Source organism: Apteryx mantelli, chromosome 25 (genome assembly GCF_036417845.1).
Source record: "Apteryx mantelli isolate bAptMan1 chromosome 25, bAptMan1.hap1, whole genome shotgun sequence".
Classification (NCBI taxonomy): domain Eukaryota; kingdom Metazoa; phylum Chordata; class Aves; order Apterygiformes; family Apterygidae; genus Apteryx; species Apteryx mantelli.
Window position 1 is genome coordinate 5,893,078 of NC_090002.1, and position 13,602 is coordinate 5,906,679.

Genomic DNA, 13,602 nt, shown 5'->3' on the forward strand with positions numbered 1-13,602 from the left:
CCACGGACACCCTGGGCATGGGGGTGCTGCTCGCGATGGGGACCTGGAGGTGTCCCTTGGGCTGGGAGCCACTGGCTGCATGAGGGCCCCGGGAGCAGGGTGGCACCAGCCAGCTTCACCCCTGCCATAACTGCACGTAGACCTCGGTGGTGCTGCTCGGTTTTGCATTTTATTTATTTTGCCTTGCGGTCGCTTTGCGTGTTGTGGCTTGCACGAATGTTCTACGGTGCCCAGCTCTCCCAGGGGCCTGGCAGCCCCACTGCCTCTCTGGGTGGCTGGAAATGGGATCAAGCAACAAATCTCCCCGGGGAGATCCTGAATCTTCCCCCCCCAGGAGATCCTAAATCTCACCCAAGAGCCCTCCAGCTGCTGGGGAACAGCCTGGGGAGGCTGAAACACCAGCTGAGCAGCCTTGCTACCGTTATGGCCATGTTCATCTGAAGCTTACGGGTTGGAGGGATGCATCCCTCAGCCCTCCAGCCTGGGGGGGCCAGGCAGGACCAGGAGAGCCCCGCTCCCCCTCCTTTGAGCCCCCCCAAGTCCTGCAGTGTCGATCCTGGCGTCACCCCCTCGGCTGGGATGCTTGTCATGGGAGGTTGCCGGTGCTTTGGGGTGGATGGTGGGAGGATGGTGGGAGAAGGTGTCGGTGAGGTCCCGGCCCCTGGTGGCTCAGTCCCTTGGACCTATCTGCAAAAGGAGAACAAAAAGCGCTGGGGAGGAAGCCCCTGGGCTTGGCCCCCTCCGAAAAAAGCCAGCTGTGACGGGAAGGCGGTGCCGAGGGCTCGGACTTGGAGCCTCACCCCCAGGGACGTCTTCACGGCCGAGAGCTTGAAGGCGACGCGTCGCCACTCCTCGGGGCAGACAGCTCGCAGCTCCTCCGAGCTCATGTGCAGCAGCTGGTGCCCGGAGAGGACGCCGAGGCATTTCACCGTTCTGGGAGGGGGGACAGATGGATGGACAGACAGACGCCCGGTAAGAAGCTGGACCTGCAGCTCTGAGCTCAGCCAGGCATGGGGGGAGCCCCTGCCCGTGGCTGAACTGCTGTGGGAGGTGGAGAGGGAGCTTGGGTGACTCTTGATGGGGGAGCTCCTGCGTTTCCCCCAACACCCCCATACGGCTTAAGTGACATGGGTGAGCCACCACGGGGTCTGGGATGCTGTAGGGGCCCAGGGGCTCAAGGACGCTCCGGGAGAGGCGAGCAGGGCAACGTACAGCTGTGAGAAACCCTTGTCCTTCAGCCAAGCCGTCACCTCCGCCGGCGTGGACCTGGGGTGAAGGATGGGAGGGCCCTGGAAGAGAGGGAGAAGGTCCAGGTAGGCCCAGGGGCAGCACGGCGGGGTCCGGCTCTGCCCTGGTGCTGTGGGCATGGGGGGGGGGGACAAGGGTGACCCACCTCGCTCATGGTATCCTGTGCCCCGTGTCCCTGCCCCGGGGGCTCCAGGATGTTGCTGGGGATGTACCCCTTCTCCCCCTGGCTGTTCTGCACCAGCCACCACTTCTTCTGCTGGTCCAGGACCTAGGGCACATGGTGACAACGGGGGCAGCGTGGCCCGCATGCCCCCCTACGCCTTGCTCCCAGCTTTGTCCCCCGCTCTGGGACCTCATAGCGGTCCCTGGGATCGGGGTGATCCCTGGGGAGGCTCCGTGCCCCAGCATGGCCTCGTCCTTACCTTCAGCACGTCCCCTCTCTGGACGGTCAGCTCCTGCGGGTTCCTGCCCCGAAACTCGTACAGGGCCTGCATGAGCACCGGGGCGGAGAAGGGGGGCCTGGAGGGACGAAGCAGCCCTGAGGAAGTCCCCCTCCCTGCAGGCCACATGTCCCTCCCCAGCTCCCCATCCCTGGAGCTCCCCATCCCTGGATGCAGCCCTGGTGCCACCACCGTCCCCAGGGCCGTGGGAGCACTTACGCATGGTTGGTGCCGTCCCTGTGGCTCGTGGCAGGTGCCTGTGCGGGGAGCGAAGGGGACCCGTGTTCAGAGCCAGCTGGGGAAACTGAGGCAGGGAGCAGCACGCTGGCCCCCCCGTCTGCCTCGGCCACCCCCCCGCTACGCCCTGGTGGGGTCAGGACTTACCTGCTCGGCGGGAGCGGAGAGCCCCGGCAGCGGCGGGGGCAGCCACCCGTCGGAGAAGACGGGGATGTAGGGGGGCACCGAGTGGCTGTCCGGGTACTCTGCCCTGCGAGGGGAGGAAGAGCGCGGCGCTTTTCCAAGCGGGAGGGTATCCAGCCCCTGGCAGCCTCGGATGGAGACCCCCCCCCTCTCCGGCATCTCATCTTGCCGGCGCCTCCCGGAGGAGTCCGGCTCCTCTCTAACCCCTCTGCGAGTGCGAGGCTGTGATTTGGCCCCCCCCCCCGCTGTCTCCCATCCCTGGGAGCGGGACCCTTACCTGGTCTTGTTCCAGGCTACGCCCAGGTTCTTCCAGGTGCTGTAGTCCTCCTGGTGGAGGGTGTCCTCAAGCATGTCCACGGCCGCCTGGATGAGCAGCGGGGCTTCCACGGAGGGTGCCAGGCTGGGGTCGGAGCAGTGGTCCAAGACCTGCTTGGGGGACGCGGCTGTGAAGGAAGGGAGCAGCCATCCGGGGGGCCCTGGGCCCCCCAAAACCCCCCCTCCAAGGTGGGGGCCGAGGGTAAACCTCGGCGGTGGCACTCACAAAGGTCAAGGCGGAGAAGAGGAGACGCAGCAGTTCAGGGATGCTCGGCTTCTCCACGTTCCCGCGAAGCTTGCCCTGCGCCCGGAGCAGAAGGGGCGTCTCGGTGCCGCGGCCCGTGTTTGCCCCAGGACCCCCCCCGAGGAGATTTGGGTGGGGGGGAGGCTGCTTGGAGGCCTCTGAAGCCCCATCCTCCCAGTATAACCCACCCATCCCAGTGCAACCACAGGGGCTCGCTGCTCGCCCACCTGTGGTCTGGTGCCCTCCACCAGGTGATGGAGATGCAGGATGAAGGCTCCTGGGGGTGGGCAAAGGGACAAGACCCCCAGGACCCCTCCGGCACCCTGTAGGACCTACCATGAGGTTGAGGGCGTATTTAACCTTCTGGAAAAAGTCCCTGTAGTCAGCCTCGGGGAGCAGAACTGGAGGGGCAGAGAGAGGGGGCTGGCACCGGGATGGCCACCTGCGGCCCCTCGAGTCACATGTGTCCCCCCCCGGCCCTTTTATTACTTTTTCCCTTCATTTTCTTCTTCTTCTTCTTCTTCTGCAGGTTCTTGTCGTTGGTTGAGCCGAGGGCTGCCTGCAGCCGGCCCACGAAGAGCTCCACGTCGCTGAGCACGTGGTTGAGGACCTCCTGCGGGACGCGGTGGCATCAGCGCTGGGTGGGGGGACAGGGCAGGGAGGCAATGGGGACGCCGAGGATGGGGGGGGGGGGGGACGACTTACGGTGTCTCGGTCTATGTCGGACATGGGCTGGTTTGGGGTGTCGAGCCACGTGGTTTGCTGGGTGCCTGGTGGTGGGAGATGGTCCCGGCTGGAGGTCTTCTCCATCTCGACCACCTCCCATCCCTCCTGCCTCCTTCTCCCCCGCCCTAGGGGAAACCGAGGCACGCTGCCAACCGGACCCAGGCATCCGGGGCCCCCCGTTGGCACCACCCCACCCTCCCCGCCGCGGCTCACCGTAGTCGGAGGAGGGCGACGCGTAGAGGTCGGGCTCCGGGGTCTCGGCCCACCGCTCGGGCGGCCCGGGGGGGGCCTGCGCGTACGAGGGGGGCCAGCTCGGCGCCGTTTCCGGGTCGGTCCTGAGCAAAGGAGCGATGGGGGGGGGGGGTGATCCCGGTAAGGGGGAATGTGCCGTTGGGAGGGGGGGGAGGTCCGGCACTGGGGGCTAGGGAGGGGTTTGGGTGGAGGGTCCGATCCCAAGGATGGGGTCTGGGGGGTGGGAGGTGATAAGAGGGTGCCCGAGCCTGGGGATGGGGTGCAAGGGTGGGAGGGGGGTCTACACCCATGGGTGGGGGGGCAGGAGGGGGTCTGAGCCCAGGGATGGGGGTGGGAGAGGGGTCTACACCCATGGGTGGGGGGACAGGAGGGGGCCCCAACCTGGGCAGGGGAGCGGGAGGGGGTCCAGGTCCACATATTGGGGGGGGGGCAGGAGGGGGGGGCCGAGCCCAGGGGTGAGGTATGGGGGTGGGAGAAGGTCCATGCCCAGGCTGGTGCATGGGGGTGACGAGGGGTCTGTGCCACGAGGCGGGCTGGGAGGGGCCAGAAGGGGGGGGGGTCCGTGTCCCCCCCCCACCACCACCTTGGGCGGGGGGGGGGGGGGGCACGTGCCCCCTTACTTGGGGCTCTGCTGCCTCCTCTGCTCCTCTTTCCACTGCTTAACCTGCTGCTCCAGGCTGGCCTTCAGCGTCTCCGCCTGCCGCACACCGGGGATGGGGAGGGGGGGGCACATTGCATGAGCACCCCCCCCCTTGGGCATGACCCCCCCTGACCCCCCCTGACCCCCGCGGCGCCCGGGCTCACCCCCGGCTGCTCGCACTGGAAGAGCAGCACCCTGCTCGCCGGCGGGCTCCGCTCCTGCACGCGCAGGGCCAGCACCGAGTCGTAGGCGCCCGAATCCAGCACGGCGCGGCATTCCTGCAGCCCCGCCAGCGGGTAGCGCTCCAGCTCCTCCTGCCCCGGCCGGGGGGGGGGGGGGGGGAGAAGGGTCTGAGCACCCCCCCCGCCACGGCGGGTGCCCCAGGGTGGGGGGGGGTGCGGTAAGGTTAGGGGGTAGCTGGGTTACGGGGGTGCTAAGGGGCCTGGGTGGGTGCCAGGGCTGGGGGGGTGTTGGGGTTAGGGGGGTGATCGGGAGCAGGGGGGGTGCCAGGGTCAAGGGGTGCAGGGCTGGGGGGGGTACCAGGGTTATTGGGGTGCTATGGGGGGGTGCCATGGCTGGGGGGGACATCAGGGTTATGGGGGTGACCAGGAGCAGGGTGGGTGCCAGGGTCGAGGGGTGCAGGGATGGAGGGGGACTAGGGTTATTGGGGTGCTCTGGGGAGGCTGGGGGGGTGGCAGGGTTATGGGGGTGACCAGGAGCAGGGGGGGTGCCAGGGTCGAGGTGTGCAGGGATGGGGGGGTACCAGGGTTATGGGGGTGCTATGGGGGGGGTGCCATGGCTGGGGGGGTGCCAGGGTTATGGGGGTGACCAGGACCAGACTGGGAGGGTGCCAGGGTCAAGGGGGGGTGCCAGGGCTGGGGGTAACTGAGACCAGGGTGGGTGTCAGGGTGTCGGGGTGCAGGGCTGGGGGGGGTACCAGGGTTATGAGGGTGCCAACTCCAGGATGGGTGCCAGGATCCAAGGGGGGGGGGGTGGGTGCCAGGGCTGGGGGGTGCCAGGCTCACGGCTCCCCCCCCCAGGGTGCAAGGCGGGGGGGGTCCTACCTTGCTCTCCGTGTCGCTCAGCACCAGCGCCTGCTCCTTCACTTGCAGGATCAGATCCTGGCCCCAGACGCGGCCCTGGGCCTCCAGCGCCTTCAGGCGAGCGACGCAGTCGTCCGTGCTGCGGACCTCCCCGTCCAGGCGCAGGGTGAGCAGGTGCTGGGGGGCGACACGGGGGGGGGGTCACCGAGCCTGGTCAGCTTGGGGGGGGGCAGGCAGCTTTTGGGGGTGGGGGGGGTGGTTGAGGGGGGGTCTCCTACCTCCACGTGGTGCTGGAAGGTGCTTTGCTTGAGCAGGTTCTGGGCATAGTCCTGGCGCTGGTCTGCGGGGGGGGGGGCACGAGGGGTGAGGGGGGGGCGCCGGGGTGCAAGGTGGTGGTGGGGGGGGGGTCAGGGTGCTGCCGTAACTCACTGAAAATGGTTTTCCCGCTGGGCCGGGCGAAGCTGTTGGACCGCTGGAGCTGGGGGCTGTCGCTGCGGGACAGACGGACGGACGGACAGACGGAGATGAGCAGCGAGCGTTGCCCCCCCCCCCAGCCCCGTCCCCCCCCCCCCCGACCCGTCCCTCGCCAGCCGTCGCCTCGGGGTGCCCCAGCACCCCCCACGCCGGGTACTCACCGGGGCGCGGGGGCCGTCCCAGCGGCCCCACGGGTCTCCCATCTCGCCGGGGGTGGGTGGTGGTGGGGGGGGGGGGGTCGCCTCGGGCGCTGCGGGTCTGCAGGGAGAGCAGGTTTTTCACGCGGGGGGGGAGACACACGTGAGCGCACCCGGGGCGCGCTCGTGGGCGCAGCCGCTTGCGGGCACGGGGCGGGGGCACGTGCGCCGCCGGTATCGATCCGGGGGGCAAAGGGTGCGCGTGGGTCGGGCACGGGGCCGGAGGGGAGGGGAGGGGGGGGGCAGCGTGCCCCCCTAGACGTGGGGAATTGGGGGGGGGGGTTCTGCCCGGTTTCACGCCTGGTTTGTCCCCGAGCGGCGTCAGCACGGCGTCACGGCACCCGCGACGTGAATCCGGCCGCTTTGTGGACGGCTCGGAGTTACCTGGATCCGCTGCGGCACCGGGCGGCACCGGGCTGAGGCCGCTCCGGTTCGGCGGTGCTGAGCAGGGTGCTGGGCACCGTCCCCCGTGCGCCTGCGTCACCGCCGGCGGGTCCCCAACCCCACCGGGAGGCTTGGGACCACCCGGTGCCTGTCCCCCTCCCCGGGGTGGCGGTGACACCCCGACCCCCCCCTTCCCCCGCACCCCATCCCACCCGTGGGGGCTTCCCCTGGCATCCAGCCAGGAATCGCCCCACGGGGAGAGGGGGCGGCCCCCACCCAGGGTTGGAGCCGGGTGCCCGTTTTGGGGGGGGGGGGATGCACCGGGGGGGGGGAACGGTCGGGCTCACCCGAATCCCGGCGGCGCCGCCGCCTTGGGTCCTGCTCCTCTGCCGGTGTTCCCGCGGGGAAGTGGGCGGCCCGGGCCGGGGGGGGGGTGGGACGACGGCTGGCGGGGACCTGACGTGGGCACCGCACCCGGCTGCTCTTTGCCCGCTGCCGTCCCCACCCCGAGCGGCACCCAGCGCCCGCAGCACCCAACGCTTCCTCCTCCCGCGCCCCGGCGCCGCCCTTCGCGGGGGGCGAGGAAGACTCCGGAGCCGGCACGTGGCTCCGCGTGGGCACCGCCGGCAAAGGGGGGGGGGGCGGCCTGGGGGGGGGGGGGCCGGTTGCACCTTCCCCGGTCGCCTTTCTGCGAGGGCTCGGGTCTGGGTGGCCCCTCCGGGGTGACCCCCCCCCCCCGTTTTGGGGTCCTGCTCCTGCCCCCCGGGTGTCCAGCCTGGCTCCATCCGGCGGGATTATCCCTCCTCTTCCCCCTTGGCGCTGATGCAGCCGGAGCAAAACGCGGAGGGGAGGCCGGAGGGGGGGGGGGGGTCCCTTCCCTTGCGGAGCCAAATCTGTGCCACCCGCTCGCCCGGCTGCTCCGGGGGGGGGGCCCAGCCGGGAGGGTGCAGGGTGGCCTCGTCGATGGGACCCCCCCCCCGCCAAGGACACCTGGGGGGGGGCTTTTCCGTGGAGGCTTTTGGGCGACCCTGCGGAGAGCTGGGAATAGCCCCAGGGAGCGATATTTGGGGGGGGGGGATGTTGTTAGGCTTCGTGCCTCAGTTTCCCCACCTCGGGGGGGGGGGAGGCCCGGGGGTGCAGCCCCCGCCGGTGGCCACCAGGGGGCAGCACGTCCCCACGTCACCCCCCCCTTCCCCAGCTGTGCGACACCCCCCCCCCCTCCTCCTCCAGATGTGCAGGGCCGGCGCCACCCCCGTGCCCGGGTCCTGCTGGCACCGCGCTGGGGACACGCGGGTGGCACTTGGAGGGAAAGGGGGGGGGGACACCCAAGTCCCCTCCCGCTCCGCGGTGGCCCCGTGCCACCCGTGGGGCTACGTGGGGAGCTGCGATCGTCACCCTAACAGTGCCGGGGGGGCGGGGGGGGGGGTCGGCATTCGGCAGCCCTGGTGTCGCCCCCCCCCCCCTTGGTACGGGAAGGAGGCCGCCCCCGGAGCTGAGCCCTGGCAAACTCGTGTCGTGCCAGGGGCTGCGCGTTCACTGCGGCGGGGAAAGGGGGGGGGGGGACTGGTGCCCCCCCAGGCTCCCTGCAACAGCTTCCCTGGATTTCCCCCAGCGCCGCCCGCCCCGAGGCTTAAGGCAACAGTGGCTCCCGGACGCCTGGGCTCTTCGCACCGCTGGGGCTCAGCCCCGCAGCGCTTCCCCCCCCCCCTTCCCCCCCCCCCAGCCCAGGCGGGAGGTGTAACGAGCTGCGCTGAGGCCGCCGGGCGCGAAGCGAAGGCCCCGCGGCGGCGCTGAACCCGCCGCCCCTTCGGGCACTTATTAACCAGGCCGCGGCGCCCAGCGACGGGTTAAGGGCGGCGCGGGCAGGGCCTGCCTCTGCCTCTGCCCCCCCCCTCGCCGGGGGGGCCCTCGCGCCCGGCGCTGCCTATTTATTCAGGGATTATTTCCTTGCCGGAGTTTGGTTAGGTTTGTTTACAGGGTGTTTCTTTTTTTTTTTTCCCCCCCCCTCCTTCAAGCGAAAAAACCCTCGACGCCGGGTTTTTCCAGCACCGCGGCGGAGGCTGCCGATACCCCCCCCGCCCCCCCCCCCCCCCTCGGCTGTGTTTGCCCCTTCCCAAGCCCCAAATGGGGCTGTGCATCCTCACCGGGGCTCCAAGCACTGGGCTGTGACCCTGCCGGGGGCCCAGCACCCGCTTCGCCCCCCCCCCGACCGAGCCGTGCCTCAGTTTCCCCACCGGCGCGGCGCGGCGGGCGACGTCAGGCCGGAGGAATTCGCCTTTTCCTTTTCTTTCGTCCCCCCCCCCCCCGGCGGCAGGCAGCGAGCGCAGGGGTGGGGTGCTCTCGCCTGAACATCTGCTGCTGGCTCGCGGCGCTGGTCCGAGCCGCCGCGCCACCAAAACCGGCCTCCCCGCAGCCGCCCGCCCTGTTTACCGCCGCCCCCGGGCTCCGATTTTGCACGGGGGGGGGTCGGGGAGCGCCGGGCTTTGCAGCCCCCCCCCATCCCCGTCCCCGAACTGCTTCCCCTCCCTCTCCCAGTGCTCCCAGTCGCCCCACTGGGCACTGCAGCGGCTGCCGAAATGTTTCGCCAGCAGGGTCCAAACCTTGGAAAAATGCGTCTGTATTTAAAGGCAGTGGTTGATTTTGGGGAGGGGGGGAGGAGGGGGGGGGGAGATCACATCTGCCGGCGGCGGGATTTGAACCCGCGGCCCCAGGAAGGGGGTGAGAGCAGCCGCCGAATTTGCAGGGAGAGAGAAAAACAACCCGCCGTTTCCAAGCGATCCGAACAAGCTGGATTCGGAGCAAAACCTGGGGGCTCAGCCCTAGGCAGGATCAGGCCCTTTTTGGGAGGGGGGGATCGGTGTTGTGGGGGCCCCGCAGCCGGTTCCTGGAAGCGCCGGTGACACATCGCTCCGGACCAGGTGTCCCGGCAGAGGCCACGGCTCTGGGTGCCGGCCAGCGATGCCGACCGCCGGCGGGTGCCCGGCTCGGCCGCCCGGCTCCGGCCTCACGTCACCGAGACGAAGCGCGAGTCACACTGTGGCCCTGCGGTTTTCCTGGGATCTGCTGCCTAATTGCCGGCCACCGGCATCTCGGTCCCGCCGGGGACGGGGCCATGTGGGGCCCCGTTAACCCCTTGCGGGCTGCGAAACCGCCTTCACCTCCGGAGCGGAGGAACAGCGCGGTCCTTGGCACGGCCCGGAGGGTCGGGATGTTCCCGCCGGCCTCCGTGGGGAGCCGGGCGCTGGCGCCTTCGGCCGGGATGGGAACGCTGGGGCTGATGTCACTGTCCCAGCAAGGAGCCGGAGCTGCTTCCTGCCCGGTGGCTGGGCCGATTTTGGGGAGAGACGGAGGGATGCTCGGTGGAGCCCGCTATTGCACGGGGCTGAGAACGGTCGCTCTCATCACACCTGTCGGAGCCCTCGGAGCGCCTGGGGGTGCTGGGGGGGGCGTCTCCCCATGCCAGCTCCCTTTTCGCCACCATGCACCATCTGCTGCCCCATCCCGGCTCCTCCAAGCAGCAGCTCTCCGAGGCTTTCCCACTCCCTCACCTTCCCTAAATCCCTCCAGCAACATCCCAGAAAGCTTTTGCCATGGAGCAAGCGGGGCCGGAGAGAGGCTCATGCTCGGGATTTGGCCGCTTCCCCGCGGGCGAGGAGGGGAGGGCACCGCCTGACGGCAGCCGCCGGAGGAATCCGGCACCAGCGAAAGCGCGGAAACCCTCAGAAACCACTCGGCAGAGGCGGCCGCGGAGGGTCCTGCCGCCGTGCCAGCGGCCCACGCTGCCGCGGCGGAGCCGGGCCACGGAGCGGGGATTTCCAGGGGTGGCAGTGGGGGGGGGGGGGGGGAAAAGGAGGCCGCTGGGGATGGATGGGTTTAATCAGAGCGGAACAGCTCCGGGCTGGCGGAGCCTTTTCTAGCAGGTGCCTCCATCCCGCGGCAGCTTCCCGGGCTGCAATTCCCTGTCGTCCCCCTAAAATCCTCCCGGACCGGGAGACCCGAGGCCGGTGCAGGTTGTCACCCTCGGCACAGCCGGCGAAGGAGCCCGGCGAAGCCCGTGAGCCCCGAGTGGAGCTTCTTGCTGGGGTGACACCAGCCAAGCTGGCACGGGGGGGACTCAAACCCGGTGCCACCAGCTGATGCCACCAGGTTTGCCCCGGTCTATCGAGCACGGTGCCACGAGCAGGGGCGGCCGCAGGTCCGGTGTCACAGCCGCCAGCTCCAGCCGTTTCCAAAGAAAGCAGGTTTTCTGGCTCGAGGTCTTCCTGGGAGCCCGAGAGGATGATTAAGGCGATGAATAAGGGAGGCCCATGAGCATCCGGCTTCCATGGATGGGAGCACATGACCATGAGCTGTTCCGGGGACCAGAGATAAGGCCAAAAAAGGCTTTGTCCGACTCGCTCGCCCGCGACCGGGCAACGTCATCACCAGCTGTGATAAGGGCTACGCTGCCAAAAAAGCAAGGGGGAACCTGCGGGACGGTGACTTGCTCCTCTGAGTCAAGCTCACGTTGACTTGTGGTCAACAGGACTTGGGTCTGGGCCACCGAGAGCAACCAGCTCTCATTTTCCACAACACAGAGCCGTGGAGCGTGCTGGACATTCCCCCCCCCCCCATTTCCGGCGGCATCACCCGGTGACACTTGACCAAGAAGCAAGGGAGGAAATTGTGAAAGGTACCCAGATGGCATCTGCTTGGAGGAATGGCTCGAGCCGGGCTGAGCGAAGCCCACGCGAGGCCATTCCCAAGGTGCCACCGGAGCGGCAGCCTCACACGGCATCGGATGTGCCTTCAGCAGAAGGTCTCTTGGGCCCGATTTAGCCTTGGGGGCAGGAGGTAAAAGCCAGTTGCCAAAAATTGCATAAGTGGCAGGGGGAGATGGGAGGAGGAATATGAGCGTGGAGACCTTTTGACCCAAATTCCAACTCTTCCAAGGCGGAAATGCCGCTACGGTGTTTCATGGGAGTCCCAGTTCCCATCAGTTTTCGTGCCCGTGTTTCCACCCATCAGGTGGGATCTCCAGCGCATCCCAACACCCTCCCGTCCCCAGGTGGCCACGGATCCCGGCTCGGGATGGGAGATGGAAGCCAGGTGGAAACACGGGCCAGAACATTGCAGCAGCGAATCGCCCAGTGCCACTTCCGGACTGAAACGGCCAGGGGTTATTGGGGACGTGCAGCCGCTGAATGGACACAAATGGCTGTTTTTCCTTGAAAGGCAAATATTGTCTGCCAGACAATAGCATTCCATCAAGAAATACTTAGTATGGAAGATTTTTGACTTTTCCTAGTGCGTGACTTCCAGGAAATTTGGCCAGCGAATAAAAACAGTCATTTCTCCTGTTTTTTTCCAGGCCCCGCACGCTTTCTGCTGAATGCCGGGAGAGAAGCGTGCTGGGATGCTGGGAGCAGCCGTGACCGTTTGCCAACCGAGCAGGGGGCTGAAGGACATCCTCAAAAATGTTCCGCGTAAGCTTTTGGAGAAGAGTCTCCAACTCTCCGAAGGCTTGGATACTCCCTCCTTTTTTTTTTTTAATTTTTCCCCCCTCTTTTTGGCACTTTTCCATGTCTCTTGCTATCTGCAAGTAGCATCTGGAGGACAAATACGACAGAATCGGATTCCTCCCGGGCTCGAAGATCCCCGATGGCTGTGAGGCCGATGGACGTAGCTCGCACTGAGGAAGAGGAGAAGGGAAAGCAAACCTGGGTGATTTCCCCAATGGTCTGGAAAACAAGAATTCCCTATGAATTTCCTCATCTGTAGGGCCTCGAATAGCCGACAGGGCTGGTGCAAGGCGTTTAGGGTGCGATGTCTTCACCAAGTTCAGCCTTGACGTTATTGGGGATTGAACATGTCCATCTGTCTCCTGCTGTCCTGCGGCAAGCGGGCACCATGGGAAAAGGGGGATCCATCGCCCCAGCCCGGCATGGAGACCGGAGGCACCTGAGGAGCCCTCATGGGTGGTGATGGGATTGGGGGAGCCGGAGCGAAGTGGGGCCGGGAACGCGCTGCCGATGCTGCGCTTGACGTGCTGCCAAGCGGCAGCACCGGGCGGAAAAGCCCCTGCGGAGGAGAAACACGGCAAAGCGGAGCCTGGCCGTCCGGCCGGTGCCGCTATCTTATCTCTGGGATATGCAGCTGTCCCAGAGCGGAGGTGGCTCGCGGGGGAAAGGGGACTCCCAGCGCCAACATGAGAAGGCGCGTTGCAGGGACGCTGGAGCGTGAGACCTTCCCGGTCTTCTCCGGTTGGGTCGGAGCCACCTTGGCCACGGTGGGTGTCCGAGGAGCCGGGAGGGAGCCGAGCCAAGCCGGTGGGGTGGCGCTGAGCATCCAGGGCCGGCTCGGCGGAGAGGCCACTGGAGACGCCGGGCTCTGGGTGCCCTCGAGGTGAAGGCTGAACATCAACCCGCCCCGCTGGGCTTCCTCCTCGGATGGAGGGCCGCGGCGGCTTGGCCTTTCGGGGAGGAAAAGAGAGGAAAAAGGGAAAAAAAACAGGAAAAAAAGGGGGAAAAAAGCAGCGCGTTTGCAATTTTGCAAGCGCAGCTATCGCGGAGCGCAAAGCCGGAGCATCCGAGGAGCAAAGCGCTGCTCGGCGGCACCCGGGACCCGGCAGCACCCGGCCGCGCCGCCTCCTTTGCCGCTAATTTTTCGGCGTCCGGCCGATTATTTATAACCCACCGCTTTTGGTTTTAAACTTAAAGCGGAATCGCGCTGCTCCGGGCGGGAACGAGACGCAACCAGCTCCGGGATGCGCGGCGAGGCGGCGCCGATGGGTCCCTGCGCGCCGGCACCCGAGGGCGACCCCGCGCCGTGCCCGCAGAGCTGGGACGTATCGGCTCTATCTCTTAAGCCCGGCTTGCGTGCGGCCGCCTCGAGCGCTGCCGCCGGCGTTAATTAATGAGGATTAATTAGGCGGGAGGCGCCGCGCGGATGGCGAGGCAGCAGCGGAGGCGTCCGCCGCTCGGCCGCCCTTCGCTTTCCTTTTTTTTATTATTATTATTATTATTACGCTTTCTGACTCATCCCGGACTGCGGCCGGGAGGAAATGGGAATAAAAGAGGCCCCGGAAACACTGGTTCGAGCTGGGAATTTGCATCGGCTGCATCCAAATCCTCGCGGACGGGCAGGGGAGCGAGCGGAGCGGCTGGTGCCCGGGGCCGCCCGGGCTGCAGAGTCGCTTCTGCTCCCCCCCCCCGTCGCCTTCCTCCGGCGAAGGAAAACG

At 67.7% G+C, this 13,602-nt stretch overlaps 1 protein-coding gene across 1 annotated transcript; it reads right to left on the reverse strand.

The window, feature by feature from the left end:
* Window positions 1-150: 150 nt before the first annotated feature.
* EPS8L3 (EPS8 signaling adaptor L3) lies at window positions 151-9,471 on the reverse strand. The gene is made up of 20 exons (XM_067310428.1): window positions 9,459-9,471; window positions 5,964-6,060; window positions 5,758-5,819; window positions 5,607-5,668; window positions 5,350-5,505; window positions 4,450-4,599; window positions 4,266-4,342; window positions 3,607-3,728; window positions 3,373-3,518; window positions 3,157-3,280; window positions 3,004-3,068; window positions 2,650-2,724; window positions 2,386-2,534; window positions 2,073-2,175; window positions 1,908-1,945; window positions 1,671-1,767; window positions 1,394-1,516; window positions 1,213-1,289; window positions 801-933; window positions 151-687 (listed from the first exon to the last, which is right to left on the reverse strand). Exons 1-20 carry the CDS (start codon window positions 9,469-9,471, stop codon window positions 670-672), a joined length of 1,887 nt encoding a protein of 628 aa, XP_067166529.1. The 3' UTR covers window positions 151-669.
* Between the last annotated feature and the right edge of the window lie 4,131 nt (window positions 9,472-13,602).